Raw genomic sequence first — 19,491 nt, forward strand, 5'->3', positions numbered from 1 at the left:
AAGTTTCAAGGTTGTATTTTATTAAGATTTATATACATAGAAAGTGGTGTCAAACCCATATAAGCATGGTCTGTCAAATGTTTCTTCACTTTGTCTCCGAAGACTCCACAAGAACTGACGATGAAGATTACTATACTACTACTCGGTTTGGTAGCCAACTTGGTTGCGTCAGCTCCTGCTGAAGAAATCTATAACTTTCTCGATGTACAAATTTACGATCATACTTATTGCATCAGTTAACATTGGTAATTGATATATTATATGTCATAAGGAAATAAGTTGAAGCTGAGTTGTAAACTAATTATTGATTCAATTGCCCTAAATGTGCATGCACTGACAAGTTTGAAGGAAATATTTTATTAAGATTTATATTCAAAATGGGTGGTATTATATCTCTATAAGCACAACCTTTTCTATGAATGTTTTCACTTTGTCTCTGATCACACGGCTCCACAAGGACTTATAATGAAGATTACTATACTATTATTCGGTTTGATTGTAAACCTGGTGGCCTCATTTCCTGTTTGAGAAACGATAGATATGCTGCGTGTCAGTCGATACCCCCGCGGTACTGTTTTTTTGCATACTTTTTGGTATTCTCGTAATAACTCATAGTATTAAATACATTAAATATCATTAGATATCCAAACATAAATGTATATCACATACTTCTTCTTCCTATTGTAATAGAATTTTCTTCAATTTAGACGGTTCTTGCGCAGTTTCTATATTCAGTGTGGTAGCATAACACTTGTTCCCAATAGCAGGGGCAATCACTTTAATTCTCTGCAATAAAAAATGTTTTTTGGTGATTGTGTTAGTAGAAGTATGAATAAATCATGAATAAAGTCCATTTGTGAAATGAATAAAAAATGGGCGAAAACATGAGCGTGGTTTCCTACGTGAGTAAGTTCAATTGGCTGTTTTAAAATCATTGATGACTATAAATAGAAGAATTAAATACAAATCGTTAGAAACCATGTATATAAAGCACTTTACCAGGTTAAAATTATCGATGATTAAAGCATCGTCAGCGTATGTTGAGTGGAAGACTTCAGTATTTTTCACTTCGTCAATGACGATGTCCTGCTCATCATCGCCAAGTTGTATCTTGAAATTCACCGCCGACTGTGATGAATTGAAAACAAATACTAGCAGTAAACACATTATATTCTGTACTTAGAAAAGGGAAAAAATGGATTTGAATTGATGATAGATCTGAAAGTGAGGAGCGAACTTACACTCGTTGTTTCGTCAGCAGGAGCTGACGCAACCAAGTTGGCTACCAAACCGAGTAGTAGTAGTATAGTAATCTTCATCTTCAGTGCTTGTGGAGTCTTCGTATTAGAGACAAAGTGAAGAAACATTTGACAGACTATGCTTATATAGGTTTACCATTACCTTCTATGTGTATACATTTCAATAAAATACATCCTTGAAACTCGAATACTCGGGTACTCGAATCCAAATTAGTTTGCAACTCGAATTTTTACTTTATATTTCCTTATGACATATAATATGTCCATACAAGCAGACGTCATGTAGTACGATATAGACATAAATCAAATGTTTGATGTTTTTATTGTTCATTTGAAGGAGGTACACCCATGGCAAATACGCACATGTTTTAACGGAAGGCAGAGTTGTGTCTTTTAAAAAAGTCGAGTTTTTGTGTGTCCATGTACATACTAATTGCGTACAGAAAGTGCAGTTTAAACTACCAACAATAATTACAAGATCTGTTCAAGACCTAATTTTGCCTTTATAAATGAAATTACAAAATGCCTATGTAAATACGCTTTGTTGTAGGACTACTACAGGATTGAGGCATTAGAGAATATAATCAATTCAGGTAACAATCGTTTTGCGAATACGAGACTGCTATTTGAATTTAAGTGAATATTGGTAATGAATAAATTTTAAAAGTTCGCAAAACGAATTCCCATCTGTTTATTACGAGTTTGCGTTTTCGCCTGTTCAAAGTGTTCTTCAAACTATATGGCCATTGCTATTATAAATTATACAATGCCAATTATGTTGAACCAGGAAAAACGCTCTGTGTGTGACCCGGCCCTGTGAACCAGGAACATATATTGGAATAAATAAAAACACCTTTGCACGAGTCTGTTGTAAGTTTTTTGAGAAAATAGTCCTAAAACTACGAATCCTATAAAATTCACAACACAAGTTTTCAAATCATGAAAAAGGCAATTCATAAGTTCATGTTTCACGCTGTCCAAATGTATTAGTGTACTCATTGTTCCACTGTCACAAACCACTTTGGGATATTGATATATTATTAGTCATAAGGAAATATAAAGTAAAAGTTTGGGTTGTAAACTATTTTTGATTCGAGTACCCTAGAAGTGCATGTACTGACAAGTTTCAAGGTTGTATTTTATTAAGATTTATATACATAGAAAGTGGTGTCAAACCCATATAAGCATGGTCTGTCAAATGTTTCTTCACTTTGTCTCCGAAGACTCCACAAGAACTGACGATGAAGATTACTATACTACTACTCGGTTTGGTAGCCAACTTGGTTGCGTCAGCTCCTGCTGAAGAAATCTATAACTTTCTCGATGTACAAATTTACGATCATACTTATTGCATCAGTTAACATTGGTAATTGATATATTATATGTCATAAGGAAATAAGTTGAAGCTGAGTTGTAAACTAATTATTGATTCAATTGCCCTAAATGTGCATGCACTGACAAGTTTGAAGGAAATATTTTATTAAGATTTATATGCAAAATGGGTGGTATTATATCTCTATAAGCACAACCTTTTCTATGAATGTTTTCACTTTGTCTCTGATCACACGGCTCCACAAGGACTTATAATGAAGATTACTATACTATTATTTGGTTTGATTGTAAACCTGGTGGCCTCATTTCCTGTTTGAGAAACGATAGATATGCTGCGTGTCAGTCGATACCCCCGCGGTACTGTTTTTTTGCATACTTTTTGGTATTCTCGTAATAACTCATAGTATTAAATACATTAAATACATGACGGGATAGTCTATCCAGACACATAATTGATGCTGTCCAAGCATTAATGATGTTCATTTAGAATATAATTATTTATAATGAGCTTATTACAAGCTTTAGACGATCGTCTGTACTAGATTTGTATCGACCAATCAATCTCTCATATTTGTTCAATTATTTTGATGAATGTATTTAAGTCTACTCATAAATAATAAATACCCAGAATTTGTTCATTTTCCAATAAACTGTACTTCCGAACAATATAAGGATATTGAGTTACAAAAAAGTTCACCAGCCTAACAACTAGAAAAATATGGTTGAATTTTAGTGGATAGTGGCAATTTTGACAGTATTATAACGCTTTACCATAGGTTTCTATGTAAGAGATATTATGCACATATCCCAAATTGTAGTCTGGTATCATAGGCTGTTTAAAATATTGTGAATGGACTGCTTTTTGTTGCCCTCATTTAGTTCAGAAATCTTGGGTTTAAAAAGTGCCACATGTGCTCTATGGAATTGTTCTTCAAATAGTGATTTTTGGAAAATATTAGGAAAGTTTCTCAAAATACGTCACTGTAGCACACAAAAAATGTATTCATGGTGCTATGGGACAGTAGCTTCATGATTTTACATGTATCTCCCTCAATAGCAATAGACAGGCCTTACACAGATCGCCAGGCTGAATGTGCCATTGTGTATGACAAATATTTAATACGTTAAGTAATAAATACAAATTAATATTGATGAATACCTGATCTTACATAAAAATATAAACTCAAGCCGGTTTTAGATGTTATTTTGTCATATGACGTCCTCCTACCTGCGATCCAATACATCAAACTATTTTGAACTCTTAAAACATTTTTGTTTTATAGGTACAAAGTAAACTATTGTGCTACAGGCAAACAAAATACTTAATGGTGAACTCTTCCGCTTTATGTCTAATTTGGGGGATTTTAAGATCATTACTTTGATTTTATCTGGTAACATGCGAATGACAATTTGGGGCGTAGTAATCTTGAAATGTGTATGGCAATCTATTATTTCCATAATAAGTATGTATCTATCGTGATTCCAATGAATGATGCACTATCCACTTCGTAATTTTCGTGTCATTCTGTGAAAGAACTCCGGATGTTTTTTTCCCACTGCTACGAGTTACTAAATATTGGGTTTTAGCTGCATTTCTAGTCAGTTTATTGATGAGTCCAACAGCACCATTTCCCTGGTCAATTTCGTGAAGTAGATATTGGGCAGGCTAATGAGTGAGATCTTTGTAATGTGTTTTCTTCTAAAACCATATTGATGTTCATAGAACATTTTATGACTATCAAAATATTAAACTAGTTGTTTATTCATACCTTTTACCAATAATTTACTAATTATAGCCTTCCCATTATCCAGTGTTACGATCATATCATGAATGTCATGCTCAGTTACAGATTTGATTATGAATGAACATGGAGGTAAAGTGTGGAAATAGAACGAAAGTCGCTGCTTGACAATGAGGCTTTTGTTTTGAAAAGGTTTTTACTAATATTTACAAAGAATCTTGTACTATGTCCTGCTGATGGGTATCGGTGATTGTCTCATTGCTGCACACTACGTTGTTCTTAATTGCAATGAAAATTTTTATATTTTTTATAATGAGTGTGTAATGGCTCACTACAATTATTACTTTATGGTAAAGTGCAGTTTTCAATTGACTTTATAATTGCTTTAGTTATCCAAGGCAATAGCATTTATTTATACAGTGAAGTGGAGGTTTGGAAACGATTATATTGATTACCAGCTTCAAGCGTTGACCCGTGACCTAGTATCGTTAATCAAATGAAATGCTTCCCCCACAATGTAAGAATGGTCATTTTCGAGAGCATATCAGCTGACAAAATAGTCCACACTACTATTTTGGGCAATGAGGAATGACTACTAATAAACTACTAAAGATGGAGTATATGCATGCATATCTTATGGCAACAACACCAACAAATTCAAACTATTCCACGTTTTATGGCATAATTACATCCCAATTAGCAAATTTATTAATTTGCTGAGTTTATTGAATCAAATGTATGGTTATGAACATGGACATTGATTAGTAATCCTATTCTGTGTATAAAGCAGACTTTGAATACCGACCAAAAATGTCGGTTGTAATTTACGAGCACTGGGTAAATATAAACAAAACAATCACTATGAAAGTATGCAGACAATTTAGTGGCAATTACGGTCATTGAACGTGCAGATGATTTATTACATTTAGCTAATTACGATCTTAACAAAACAATTTCATGCATGCATGCAATAAAAATCTGGAGTACAACATATATAACAGTTAAAGAACAATAAATCAAACAACGTTCCGATTTGTAAGTACAAAGCCTTATTGGAAGTTAACAAATGTCTTCCAAACTTTTGAAACTCATCTTCACTCTCAAATTAGGTCACAATAATTACAATGCGATGTACCAACGAGAGAAATATACACCTCGAAATCACAGTTTCAGGTATGATAAATTTAAGTTATGTGACAGCTCCCATCGGTGCTACTGAAATTTTCAGTAAGGCCAAAAAAAAATTATGTCGCCCTCAAGTCGGAAGATTGAAAAATTGGGTCGGTCGGATTTTTTTTTCAAATCGTGAAAACTAAGGGTATCGTAAATAGTCGAGGTATATGGACTTCATAGTATTCGAAACATGTCAGAGAAATACAGATCAACCCAAGGTTAAAAGTCACAACTTATCCCCCCGGGACCCTGGGGATAAAAAAATGATTCGGGATGGTTAATTTTTGGAGGAAATACTTTTTTACTGCTTAAAATGGGGAGTTTTTAATATTTTGGCCTATTAAAAAAACAAAAAAAAAAACGCTACCCAATATTTCATATTTTTCGGTCGGTCGCTAACGGCAACAAAACTATTTTATTGGCCTAATGTAGCATTTCTTAACAACAATGAATGTAACTGTCACATGCCAGTGTGTTTCCTCGTATGTTTCAGTAGCTGCAACCTCTCCATTTGCTCAAAGCAGTCCATGTTTAGTAGCTTCTTTTTGGTAAAATGTCTGTTCACTAAGAAACAAGCCATGCATGGCAAAGTCCCCGTTAGTTATACATTTTTGTTTATAATAATATAGCTGGAATATAATATGTCAGGAATATGATGATTGTTTAACATTTAAATGATTGACATTTGTATCTTATCGTCAAATGAGTATTGAGAGTCAGCCATTGAGAATCCGATCTAAAAAATAAAACAAGTTTTTTAGCACAAACATAGCCACCATTAGGCCACTTTGAAAAGGATCGTCAAACCAATATATCCGTATATCTGTGACATGATGTATAATGAATATTACAAATTTGAACATAATCAGTCAAAACAAGTCAGACATATGGGTCTGGAAACCCATTCATTAAAACAAAATGGCCACCGGACAGCCATTTGGGTCTGATCTGAAAAACAAAATGACGTGCACCAGGAACCCGTAATGTCTAATGTATGTACCAAGTTTGAACGAAATCCATCCATAAATGCCAGAAATGCTTGAAATATGATGATTTTTTAGCACAAAAATAACAACCATTCGGCCATTTTGAATAGGATCGTCAAACCAATATATCTGTCTATCTATGACATGATGTACAATGAATATTTAAAATTTTAACATAATCAGTCAAAACAAGTTGGAAATATGGGTCTAGAGGCCCATTCATTAAAACAAAATGGCCGCCAGTCGGCCATTTTGAATGTTATCTGAAAAACAAAATTATTTGCATCAAGGTCCCATAATGTATAATGTATATATCAAGTTTGAACAAAATCCATCTGTAAACAGCCAAGAAATGTTTGATTTTTATGATTTGATTAGCACAAAAATGGCCGCCATTCGGCCATCTGAAATCAGATCGTAAAACAAATTGACGTGCATATGTATGATATCATGTATGATGTATGTGTGAAGTTTGATTGTGATTGGTCCAGGCATTTGTAAGATACAGGTCCGGACGAACGCACAGACGCACGCACACACGAACGCACGCACGCACGCACGGACTCACGGAGGTCAAAACATAAGTCCCCGTTTTCGGACTTAGTCCGAACGGGGACTAATAACAGCTTCTATCTACTCATAAGTGAACTGTACCGGGGTCCTAGTGCAGAGTACAATGAACTTCTAACTATTTAAAATTTAAAATTGTTTAAACAGCAACATCCTGGATTTTAATCAAATCAAGAAGCTGTCTAGATGCATAGCCACACAACTAAACCACTATTTATACACACCACGTACGTCATCTACATCTCAAAAGTTTAAGATATACTACTAATATGCACACAAATCGTCAAAATTATTTGCGCCTTCAATTCACTCATAGTCTACAAGCTGGTGAAATGTACAATATGCGTACCAAATGTGGTGGTTTATATTAGTAAACAAAACGTGTTGTTTGATGCTTTTGAAGTGGGCTAAAATAATCTTATCGTAGGGCAATTCCGTAGAATATTGACAATCAATTACTAAATTTGACAAATTTGACGGTTTATATTTATATTATATTTCTAGTCGACCGATTTATTTTCCATAATATAACAACTTATATGAGCGTAGCTAGAGATATAGCAGGGAATATGTTGAAGGGAAAGAGATGGATTGTACAGACAATTATTCATATTTTCAATGGCTATATGGCATGTATCGTGACCAATAGTGGGGATAATACTATGCAAATGGCGGTCATAATAATGATTCAATGTTATATTGCGGTTATCTTATTGTAAATAGTAAAACACAATATTATATGTTAAGTTGCGAAGCCATGTAATTAACATGTTTCTTTGCATGTATATATGTGCAATATTTAATTACAATGACGTAAAAAATATCAAATCACCAATTGAACAGCTAGGCAAATTTATTTTATAAATCAATAAAAATCTGGTACAGGCAATTTCCTGAAACTTATTATTAATAGTTCTGCACAACTAAATAGTATATGTAGCATTAATACTTGGATATTAAAACACACGTAGCATTAATTAACTATGTGTCTTCAGCGTCTGTGTGGACTATCCCTGGAACGCAGTTGTTATGGAACCACTCGTCAGCAAATTAAGACAGATGCACATACTCTGACCCACCACCAGCCTACACGGACACGCCAACAGACGCGTATATACCAACAACCTCGCTTCATCATTTCTACCAAAGAAAAGTATTTAACGAATTTACATTAGGCATTAAGTACTGATAAATATGATTAATAATGACATCATAAATATAAATTTTCAGTATCACAAATAAACGTGTTCTCACCTCCGTCTGTATGGTTTACACTATCTAGCCAGTACATATCTCTTCCTTCACATGCATTGTTTATTGCCTCACCAAAGCCGGAAAAATCTTTGATTTTTGTCCCACTGACGCTATAATACATGTCCTTATCCTCACCATACTGTGCTAACTTTCCCTTCAATGAATGAATACAATATGGAATAATATACAACTTAAATGTGAATAAAATACATTCACAGTAAAAACATTTGAAACACAATAAGCAAATGTGGCGTTAGCGGCGTTTCAACCAAACTTTAAAACAATATAATTGTGCGAAACAAACCTCCTTCTCGTCTTGCAATAGAATTTCCTTCAGTTTGGATGGTTCTTCCTCAGTTTCTGTGTTCAATGTAGCAGCATAGCACTTGTTCCCATTGGTAGGGGCGATCACTTGAATTCTCTACAGTATTAATGATAATATCTTTGATGAGTGCTTCAGTAGACATTGAAACAAGAATATATCGCAAGGAATGAAGCATCCTTTAATATGAATCTATAAATTATAAACAATTATTTAATATAATTCGAAACACACGTGATAAACTCTGTTTATAAACATGTATAATGCACTTTACCAGATTAAAATTATCGATGATTAGAGCATCATCAGAGTCTGTTGAGTGGAAGACTTCAATATTTTTCTCTTCGTCAATAGTGATGTCCTGCACATCATTGCCGAGTTGTATTTTGTAATTCACCGCCGACTGTGATCAAATGGAAACACATAGCAGTACAGTGGTATTAAATTATACTATCATACATGGATCATGTGGTCTGTTTGATCCTACAGTAATGTGTACCCACAAATATGATGGCCCATCACATAAATTGTGCACACAAACAAAAAAATAAATATCACATTCAATTGGAAACAACAATTACGACAATCAAACAACACCTTACTTAGCCGATATGAGCAACATTTGCTTCTGTATGTAACAGCAAATAAACAATTTTTTTAGGCAAACTGAACATTTTTAAAACCAATTACTACAATAATTTATGAAATGTCATAATAATTCATGAAAAACAAAGTTACATTGGAGGTTTAACACGAGAGTATATACGTATCTCGTATCACTTATGAACTGATGGTTCATAATTCTATGTTTCAAAAACTTAGAACAAGACTATGCGTATCTGACAGTATTAGCACGCGCGTGTACAGGAGACGCATCAAGCGTGGTATATCATTCAGAAGGAAAAATCGAAATGATCTAAGTCAGTGAGTTAACTTACATCCGTTGTTTCCCCAGTGGGTGCTGACGCTACTAAATTGGCCACCAAGCCGAATAGTAGTATAGTAATCTTCATCATCATCATTTCTTGTGGTGTCTAGAGAGTGACAGAAACGGAGTGAAAAGCATTGGAAAGTCTATGCTTATATAGGTTTAATATCACCCTCTTTGTATATAAATCTTAATAAAATATGTCCTTGAAACTTGTCAGTGCATGCACATTTAGGACACTCGACTCTAAAATTAGCTCACAACTCAAACTTTTACTTCTTATTTCCTTATGAAATATAATATATCAATATACCAAAGTGGTCTGGTACAGTGGCACAGTTGGTTCGATCATAAATTCGGACAGCGTCAAACTTGGTATTACAGATTGTCTTTTTCAAATTTGAAATATGACACACTTTGATCATGTTTGTATGTATTTGATGGGATGCGGGATTGGTTAGTGACTAATGAATTCACAACCCACACTGAAATAACACAGACTCGGCCATCGATGTTTTACCAGCACTGTAAATTTATTTCCTGGTTAGCATGGTCAATCAACCTATTTCTTGATTCAACATATTTGACACTATATAATTTATCATATGAATTGTTATCTAGATTAAAAGAAACTTTGACCAGCACAAGTGGCAAACGCTCGATGAACTAATGTGTTCAGTAATAATGTTAAATGTAATGTAGACCTTAGATTTCATATCATATTGTGTATGCCATAAATATGATCATTCTCTTCCATGGTAAAATTAAAAACTCTGCCAAGTACGTACAAAAAGATTTATTTGACGTCTGGAAATGAACCCTACTACAAGCTCAGGTGATTTATCCTCGCTAATTCAAACTCACTTGTAAAACAGTCCATACAGTGTGAATTCTAATACCAATCCAGCTAAAATAATTACAATTGTTGACATGTCAGGACCAACTCGTTGTGTGAAATTTATCAAAGGAAAACCACGTGGCCTCCAAAGCGACTGTATAACGTTATAGCACAATATCAACAGTAAGAGGTTTTATTGTTGATTCATAAGACCACACACTGAGAGAGAATACTTACGCCAAACTATGTCTTATTACAGGACGTGATTATGTGTTGCTCGAGAGATGTGTCCTGTGTACCATTCAATGAGTTCAAAAGTGAATTTGACATGTATCTAAACTTGAACATCGCAAAAGTTAGGGAGGACTAGATAGCATCGTCAATTATGGCCGAATCCACCCCATTTATTTAATTAGACAATTTAATTTAGAGCATGCATTTGTCTGACATTTGTTTGCATGAAATTCGTCAAACCGGCTTGAGTTTACTCCTCGGACATAAAAACATTACTACTTTCGATAGAGTGATTCGAACAGATGGATCTACTGATAATATGTTGATTCACTGCCAATCCACAGCAAAATTTCGCACAGCGTACAAGGCGGCTGTATTATCATTGTAGTACGATGTTAACATATAACAAATCTGTAACGTATTTAGTAATTGTATAACAGGAAATACACGTCTAGACATATTTCGTAATTGGCCAGGATCAGATTGTATAGTTGTCTCAAAAATACAATACCATTGAAAACAGCTGTGAAAACAAGAAAAACAGTAAAATTAAAACACAATTGCAAATTTCAGTGATAGTTTGAAATAATTCCTCTTGTATTCATTTATTTCTCTATATTCTACTCCAGAGATTCGTAGTGAAAAAAAATGAAAAGTCGCGATCTGTTATGCCTATCAAAGCAGACCCCACGTCGCTGATCGTACGATATCGACATAAACCAAATGTTTGACGTTTTTATTGTTGATTGGCAGTAAACACAGTACACCCTTGAGACATACTCAGAAGCGGCGACACGACATTTTGTATGAGGGGGCGAGAATTGTTCACTAACTTTGCGCCGAAGGCGCGACCTTACAGGAGGTCCGGGATCATTCTCCCCTTAAACATTTTGAAATACAGACCCTCTGAAACACTATTTCCTGCATTTTGAGGGGTAAATTTTGCTGACAGAAAAGGTTTCAGCTTGATTTTGGAGGGGCGACTCCCACCAATATATTTATTTAGCGAGGGGCGACCGCTCTGCCCCCTGTGCCGCCGCCGCTGACACGCACATCACACGATAAGCATTTGCGTACTAGTTACGTACAGAAAGCGCAGTTTACACTATCGAACAACATTAAAAATAAATATGATGTTCTGTGCAGAGATTAGTCCAAATCAGCATTTGCCGGTACCACGACACACATTTGATGACAAGTGGAGGAGTCAGACTAACCAGTTAGTTATTTTAGTAAAGACGTCAGTATTATTACTATATAAACAGTAGTTTTAAAAAGATTTAAAAACATTGCCTCAGTGACAATCTGTTCAAGACCTTATTTTGTCTTTCTATTAGAAAAGCTAATGTAAATACGTTTCTCCTACGAAATCATAGTAATACAAAGCAGTTATTGAGCATTATTGAGAAGAATCAATTCATGTGACAATTGTTTTGTGAGTACGGGACTTTTTAAATAAAATGTTTATTTCTTGTGCTGGTTCAAAGCGTCGTTCAAACTATGTGGCCATTCCTATGATAATTTATACAGTGTCAGTTATGTTGAACCAGAAGAAAAGACGATTTTTGCAGTATTTGTTTCGTAATTGCAGTTTCTATGATGTGAATATTAATGTACTTTTGTTTTAAAACTAACGAATATCGCATCGTATCAAATACACACAAACAAAATCAAAAATGGCGCTGTCCGAATTCACAATCGAGCCGATTGTCCCACTGTTACAGGCCTATTTTGTATATTGATATGTTATATGCTATAAGGAAATATAAAGTAAATGTTTGAGTTGTAAAGTAATTTTGGTTCGCGTGCCCTACATGTGCATGCACTGACAAGTTTCAAGGTTCTGTTTTATTAAAATTTATATACAAGAAAGGTGATATTTAACCCTTGTATATTCGGCTTTTCCAAAGTTGATCACTTCATCTAATCCCATGACGATGACACAAGGACTGATGATGGAGATTAATATACTATTATTCGGTGGTGTGAGCTCCTCCGGGGAGGGGGGGGGGAAACTATGTGACATTGGTGCTACTGGCATTTTCAGTAATGCCAGGGTGTTTCCTCGTATGTTTTAGTAGCTGCAACCTCGCCTTTGTCTAACTGTCCACGTTTATTAGCTTCTTTGTGGTAAAATATCCGTTCACTAAGAAATAACTGTTTCTATCTACTGGTAAGTGAACTGTTTTGAAAAGTGTTTTCTCCCATGATCAAAGTGAAGTACAATGAACTCCTAAATATTTAATTTTTTGAATTGTTTAAACAGCAACATCCTGGAATTAAAACCAAACTAAACATGTAGTGTATACACACCAGGTGTCATCTACATACCATTGTTCTCCATACAAATACAGTTACGTACTCATGTATGATAACTACCAATTATTAGTAGTAAATGATGCTCACCACATATTTCTGACGTTTCTTTTACGTTTTCAAAAATTTTAGATATAGTACTAATGTGCACACACATCATAAAAATTATTTGCGCCTAGCTAGATTGTTTGTATTGTTCAATTCACATCTAGCGGGGAAAGTGTTGAGGGGAAGAAGATGGATTTTACAAACAATTATTCATATTTTAAATCCGCGTGATACTATGGCAATATTATATTCAAGGAATCAATAGCTATATATTATGTATTGTGACCGGTAGTGGTGATGATACCATGGAAATGGTGGTCATTACTTCAAACGTTAAACAATAAAAATAATAATGATTCAATGTTATAGTATTGTAATCTTCATCATCATCATCATTTCTTGTGTTGTCTAGAGAGTGACAGACGGAGTGAAAAGCATTGGGAAGTCGGTGCTTATATACATTTAATATCACCCTCTTTGATGATTTATTACATTTAGCTAATTAGGATCTTAACAAAACAATTTCATGCATGCATTCAATACAAATCTGGAGTACAACATATATAACAGTTAAAGTACAATAAATCAAACAACGTTCCGATTTATAAGTACAAAGCCTTATTGGAAGTTAACAAATGTCTTCCAAACTATTGAAACTCATCTTCACTCTCAAAAAAGGTCACAATAATTACAATGCGATGTACCAACGAGAGAAATATACACCTCGAAATCACAGTTTCAGGTATGATAAATTTAAGTTATGTGACAGCTCCCATCGGTGCTACTGAAATTTTCAGTAAGGCCAAAAAAAAAACTTATGTCGCCCTCAAGTCGGAAGATTGAAAAATTGGGTCGGTCGGATTTTTTTTTCAAATCGTGAAAACTAAGGGTATCGTAAATAGTAGAGGTATATGGACTTCATAGTATTCGAAACATGTCAGAGAAATACAGATCAACCCAAGGTTAAAAGTCACAACTTATCCCCCCGGGACCCTGGGGATAAAAAAATGATTCGGGATGGTTAATTTTTGGAGGAAATACTTTTTTACTGCTTAAAATGGGGAGTATTTAATATTTTGGCCTATTAAAAAAACAAAAAAAAAACGCGACCCGATATTTCATATTTTTCGGTCGGTCGCTAACGGCAACAAAACTATTTTTATTGGCCTAATGTAGCATTTCTTAACAACAATGAATGTAACTGTCACATGCCAGTGTGTTTCCTCGTATGTTTCAGTAGCTGCAACCTCTCCATTTGCTCAAAGCAGTCCATGTTTAGTAGCTTCTTTTTGGTAAAATGTCTGTTCACTAAGAAACAAGCCATGCATGGCAAAGTCCCCGTTAGTTATACATTTTTGTTTATAATAATATAGCTGGAATATAATATGTCAGGAATATGATGATTGTTTAACATTTAAATGATTGACATTTGTATCTGATCGTCAAATGAGTATTGAGAGTCAGCCATTGAGAATCCGATCTAAAAAATAAAACAAGTTTTTTAGCACAAACATAGCCACCATTAGGCCACTTTGAAAAGGATCGTCAAACCAATATATCCGTATATCTGTGACATGATGTATAATGAATATTACAAATTTGAACATAATCAGTCAAAACAAGTCAGACATATGGGTCTGGAAACCCATTCATTAAAACAAAATGGCCACTGGACAGCCATTTGGGTCTGATCTGAAAAACAAAATGACGTGCACCAGGAATCCGTAATGTCTAATGTATGTACCAAGTTTGAACGAAATCCATCCATAAAATTAAATGCCAGAAATGCTTGAAATGTGATGATTTTTTAGCACAAAAATGACAACCATTCGGCCATTTTGAATAGGATCGTCAAACCAATATATCTGTCTATCTTTGACATGATGTACAATGAATATTTAAAATTTTAACATAATCAGTCAAAACAAGTTGGAAATATGGGTCTAGAGGCCCATTCATTAAAACAAAATGGCCGCCAGTCGGCCATTTTGAATGTTATCTGAAAAACAAAATTATTTGCATCAAGGTCCCATAATGTATAATGTATATATCAAGTTTGAACAAAATCCATCTGTAAACAGCCAAGAAATGTTTGATTTTTATGATTTGATTAGCACAAAAATGGCCGCCATTCGGCCATCTGAAATCAGATCGTAAAACAAATTGACGTGCATATGTATGATATCATGTATGATGTATGTGTGAAGTTTGATTGTGATTGGTCCAGGCATTTGTAAGATACAGGTCCGGACGAACGCACAGACGCACGCACACACGCACGCACGCACGCACGCACGGACTCACGGAGGTCAAAACATAAGTCCCCGTTTTCGGACTTAGTCCGAACGGGGACTAATAACAGCTTCTATCTACTCATAAGTGAACTGTACCGGGGTCCTAGTGCAGAGTACAATGAACTTCTAACTATTTAAAATTTAGAATTGTTTAAACAGCAACATCCTGGATTTTAATCAAATCAAGAAGCTGTCTAGATGCATAGCCACACAACTAAACCACTATTTATACACACCACGTACGTCATCTACATCTCAAAAGTTTAAGATATACTACTAATATGCACACAAATCGTCAAAATTATTTGCGCCTTCAATTCACTCATAGTCTACAAGCTGGTAAAATGTACAATATGCGTACCAAATGTGGTGGTTTATATTAGTAAACAAAACGTGTTGTTTGATGCTTTTGAAGTGGGCTAAAATAATCTTTTCGTAGGGCAATTCCGTAGAATATTGACAATCAATTACTAAATTTGACAAATGTGACGGTTTATATTTATATTATATTTCTAGTCGACCGATTTATTTTCCATAATATAACAACTTATATGAGCGTAGCTAGAGATATAGCAGGGAATATGTTGAAGGGAAAGAGATGGATTGTACAGACAATTATTCATATTTTCAATGGCTATATGGCATGTATCGTGACCAATAGTGGGGATAATACTATGCAAATGGCGGTCATAATAATGATTCAATGTTATATTGCGGTTATCTTATTGTAAATAGTAAAACACAATATTATATGTTAAGTTGCGAAGCCATGTAATTAACATGTTTCTTTGCATGTATATATGTGCAATATTTAATTACAATGACGTAAAAAATATCAAATCACCAATTGAACAGCTAGGCAAATTTATTTTATAAATCAATAAAAATCTGGTACAGGCAATTTCCTGAAACTTATTATTAATAGTTCTGCACAACTAAATAGTATATGTAGCATTAATACTTGGATATTAAAACACACGTAGCATTAATTAACTTTGTGTCTTCAGCGTCTGTGTGGACTATCCCTGGAACGCAGTTGTTATGGGACCACTCGTCAGCAAATTAAGACAGATGCACATACTCTGACCCACCACCAGCCTACACGGACACGCCAACAGACGCGTATATACCAACAACCTCGCTTCATCATTTCTACCAAAGAAAAGAATTTAACGAATTTACATTAGGCATTAAGTACTGATAAATATGATTAATAATGACATCATAAATATAAATTTTCAGTATCACAAATAAACGTGTTCTCACCTCCGTCTGTATGGTTTACACTATCTAGCCAGTACATATCTCTTCCTTCACATGCATTGTTTATTGCCTCACCAAAGCCGGAAAAATCTTTGATTTTTGTCCCACTGACGCTATAATACATGTCCTTATCCTCACCATACTGTGCTAACTTTCCCTTCAATGAATGAATACAATATGGAATAATATACAACTTAAATGTGAATAAAATACATTCACAGTAAAAACATTTGAAACACAATAAGCAAATGTGGCGTTAGCGGCGTTTAAACCAAACTTTAAAACAATATAATTGTGCGAAACAAACCTCCTTCTCGTCTTGCAATAGAATTTCCTTCAGTTTGGATGGTTCTTCCTCAGTTTCTGTGTTCAATGTAGCAGCATAGCACTTGTTCCCATTGGTAGGGGCGATCACTTGAATTCTCTACAGTATTAATGATAATATCTTTGATGAGTGCTTCAGTAGACATTGAAACAAGAATATATCGCAAGGAATGAAGTATCCTTTAATATGAATCTATAAATTATAAACAATTATTTAATATAATTCGAAACACACGTGATGAACTTTGTTTATAAACATGTATAATGCACTTTACCAGATTAAAATTATCGATGATTAGAGCATCATCAGAGTCTGTTGAGTGGAAGACTTCAATATTTTTCTCTTCGTCAATAGTGATGTCCTGCACATCATCGCCGAGTTGTATTTTGTAATTCACCGCCGACTGTGATCAAATGGAAACACATAGCAGTACAGTGGTATTAAATTATACTATGATACAAATATCATGTGGCCTATTTTATCCTACAGTAATGTGTACCCACAAATATGATGGCCCATCAAATAAATTGTGCACACAAACAAAAAAATAAATATCACATTCAATTGGAAACAGCAATTACGGCAATCAAACAACACCTTACTTAGCCGATATGAGCAACATGTTCACATTTGCTTCTGTATGTAACAGCAAATAAACATTTTTTAGGCAAACTGAACATTTTTAAAACCAATTACTACAATAATTTATGAAATGTCATAATAATTCATGAAAAACAAAGTTACATTGGAGGTTTAACACGAGAGTATATACGTATCTCGTATCACTTATGAACTGATGGTTCATAATTCTATGTTTCAAAAACTTAGAACAATACTATGCGTATCTGATCGTATTAGCAAGCGCGTGTACAGGAGACGCATCAAGCGTGGTATATCATTCAGAAGGAAAAATCGAAATGATCTAAGTGAGTGAGTTAACTTACATCCGTTGTTTCCCCAGCAGGTGCTGACGCTACTAAATTTGCCACCAAGCCGAATAGTAGTATAGTAATCTTCATCATCATCATTTCTTGTGGTGTCTAGAGAGTGACAGAAACGGAGTGAAAAGCATTGGAAAGTCTGTGCTTATATAGGTTTAATATCACCCTCTTTGTATATAAATCTTAATAAAATATGTCCTTGAAACTTGTCAGTGCATGCACATTTAGGACACTCGACTCTAAAATTAGCTCACAACTCAAACTTTTACTTCTTATTTCCTTATGAAATATAATATATCAATATACCAAAGTGGTCTGGTACAGTGGCACAGTTGGTTCGATCATAAATTCGGACAGCGTCAAACTTGGTATTACAGATTGTCTTTTTCAAATTTGAAATATGACACGCTTTGATCATGTTTGTATGTATTTGATGGGATGCGGGATTGGTTAGTGACTAATAAATTCACAACCCACACTGAAATAACACAGACTCGGCCATCGATGTTTTACCAGCACTGTAAATTTATTTCCTGATTAGCATGGTCAAACAACCTATTTCCTGATTCAACATATTTGACACTATATAATTTATCATATGAATTGTTATCTGGATTAAAGGAAACTTTGACCAGCACAAGTGGCAAACGCTCGATGAACTAATGTGTTCAGTAATAATGTTAAATGTAATGTAGACCTTAGATTTCATATCATATTGTGTATGCCATAAAAATGATCATTCTCTTCCATGGTGAAATTAAAAACTCTGCCAAGTACGTACAAAAAGATTTATTTGACGTCTGGAAATGAACCCTACTACAAGCTCAGGTGATTTATCCTCGCTAATTCAAACTCACTTGTAAAACAGTCCACACAGTGTGAATTCTAATACCAATCCAGCTAAAATTATTACAATTGTTGACGTGTCAGGACCAACTCGTTGTGTGAAATTTATCAAAGGAAAACCACGTGGCCTCCAAAGCGACTGTATAACGTTATAGCACAATATCAACAGTAAGACGTTTTATTGTTGATTCATAAGACCACACACTGAGAGAGAATACTTACGCCAAACTATGTCTTATTACAGGACGTGATTATGTGTTGCTCGAGAGACGTGTCCTGTGTACAATTCAATGAGTTCGAAAGTGAATTAGACATGTATCTAAACTTGAACATCGCAAAAGTTAGGGAGAACTAGATAGCATCGTCAAGTATGGCCGAATCCACCCCATTTATTTAATTAGAAAATTTAATTTAGAGCATGTATTTGTTTGACATTGCTTTGCATGAAATTCTTCAAACCAGTTTGAGTTTATTCCTCGGACATAAAAAGTTCACTACTTTCGGTAGAGTGATTCGAACGGATGGATCTACTGATAATATGTTGATTCACTTTCCAATCCACAGCAAAATTTCGCACAGCGTACAAGGCGACTGTAATATCATTGTAGTACGATGTTAACATATAACAAATCTGTAACGTATTTAGTAATTGTATAACAGAAAATACACGTCTAGACATATTTCGTAATTGGCCAGGATCAGATTGTATAATTGTCTCAAAAATACAATACCATTGAAATCAGCTGCGAAAACAAGAAAAACAGTAAAATTAAAACACAATTGCAAATTTCAGTGATAGTTTGAAATCATTCCTCTTGTA

The 19,491-nt window shown here is 34.4% G+C and overlaps 2 protein-coding genes and 1 long non-coding RNA gene across 3 annotated transcripts; all 3 read right to left on the reverse strand.

Annotated features, from left to right (window-relative positions):
* Positions 1-681: 681 nt before the first annotated feature.
* On the reverse strand, positions 682-1,304 carry LOC144361212 (uncharacterized). Its single transcript, XR_013422362.1, has 3 exons — positions 1,242-1,304; positions 1,000-1,128; positions 682-786 (listed from the first exon to the last, which is right to left on the reverse strand). It is a non-coding gene; the product is annotated as an uncharacterized LOC144361212 (long non-coding RNA).
* Positions 1,305-7,897: 6,593 nt separating this feature from the next.
* On the reverse strand, positions 7,898-9,676 carry LOC144361205 (uncharacterized). The gene is made up of 5 exons (XM_085491601.1): positions 9,577-9,676; positions 8,913-9,041; positions 8,621-8,737; positions 8,317-8,470; positions 7,898-8,202 (listed from the first exon to the last, which is right to left on the reverse strand). Exons 1-5 carry the CDS (start codon positions 9,658-9,660, stop codon positions 8,105-8,107), a joined length of 582 nt encoding a protein of 193 aa, XP_085347727.1. The 5' UTR covers positions 9,661-9,676; the 3' UTR covers positions 7,898-8,104.
* A 6,467-nt stretch (positions 9,677-16,143) lies between these two features.
* LOC146733807 (uncharacterized) lies at positions 16,144-17,937 on the reverse strand. The gene is made up of 5 exons (XM_085491602.1): positions 17,829-17,937; positions 17,159-17,287; positions 16,867-16,983; positions 16,563-16,716; positions 16,144-16,448 (listed from the first exon to the last, which is right to left on the reverse strand). Exons 1-5 carry the CDS (start codon positions 17,910-17,912, stop codon positions 16,351-16,353), a joined length of 582 nt encoding a protein of 193 aa, XP_085347728.1. The 5' UTR covers positions 17,913-17,937; the 3' UTR covers positions 16,144-16,350.
* Between the last annotated feature and the right edge of the window lie 1,554 nt (positions 17,938-19,491).

This window comes from Saccoglossus kowalevskii, chromosome 16 (assembly GCF_978046115.1).
Source record: "Saccoglossus kowalevskii chromosome 16, keSacKowa6.1, whole genome shotgun sequence".
Classification (NCBI taxonomy): domain Eukaryota; kingdom Metazoa; phylum Hemichordata; class Enteropneusta; family Harrimaniidae; genus Saccoglossus; species Saccoglossus kowalevskii.

What these genes read in the sequence shown, in the direction of transcription:
- LOC144361205 (XM_085491601.1), bottom strand. Translation starts at nt 9,660, where the DNA reads ATGATGATGATGAAGATTACTATACTACTATTCGGCTTGGTGGCCAAT. An exon ending in CCACTGGGGAAACAACGGAT is followed by an intron (nt 9,042 to 9,576) that starts GTAAGTTAACTC and finishes ATTTGATCACAG; the next exon opens with TCGGCGGTGAATTACAAAAT. An exon ending in TCATCGATAATTTTAATCTG is followed by an intron (nt 8,738 to 8,912) that starts GTAAAGTGCATT and finishes TTAATACTGTAG; the next exon opens with AGAATTCAAGTGATCGCCCC.
- LOC146733807 (XM_085491602.1), bottom strand. Translation starts at nt 17,912, where the DNA reads ATGATGATGATGAAGATTACTATACTACTATTCGGCTTGGTGGCAAAT. An exon ending in TCATCGATAATTTTAATCTG is followed by an intron (nt 16,984 to 17,158) that starts GTAAAGTGCATT and finishes TTAATACTGTAG; the next exon opens with AGAATTCAAGTGATCGCCCC. An exon ending in TGTAAACCATACAGACGGAG is followed by an intron (nt 16,449 to 16,562) that starts GTGAGAACACGT and finishes TTTCTTTGGTAG; the next exon opens with AAATGATGAAGCGAGGTTGT.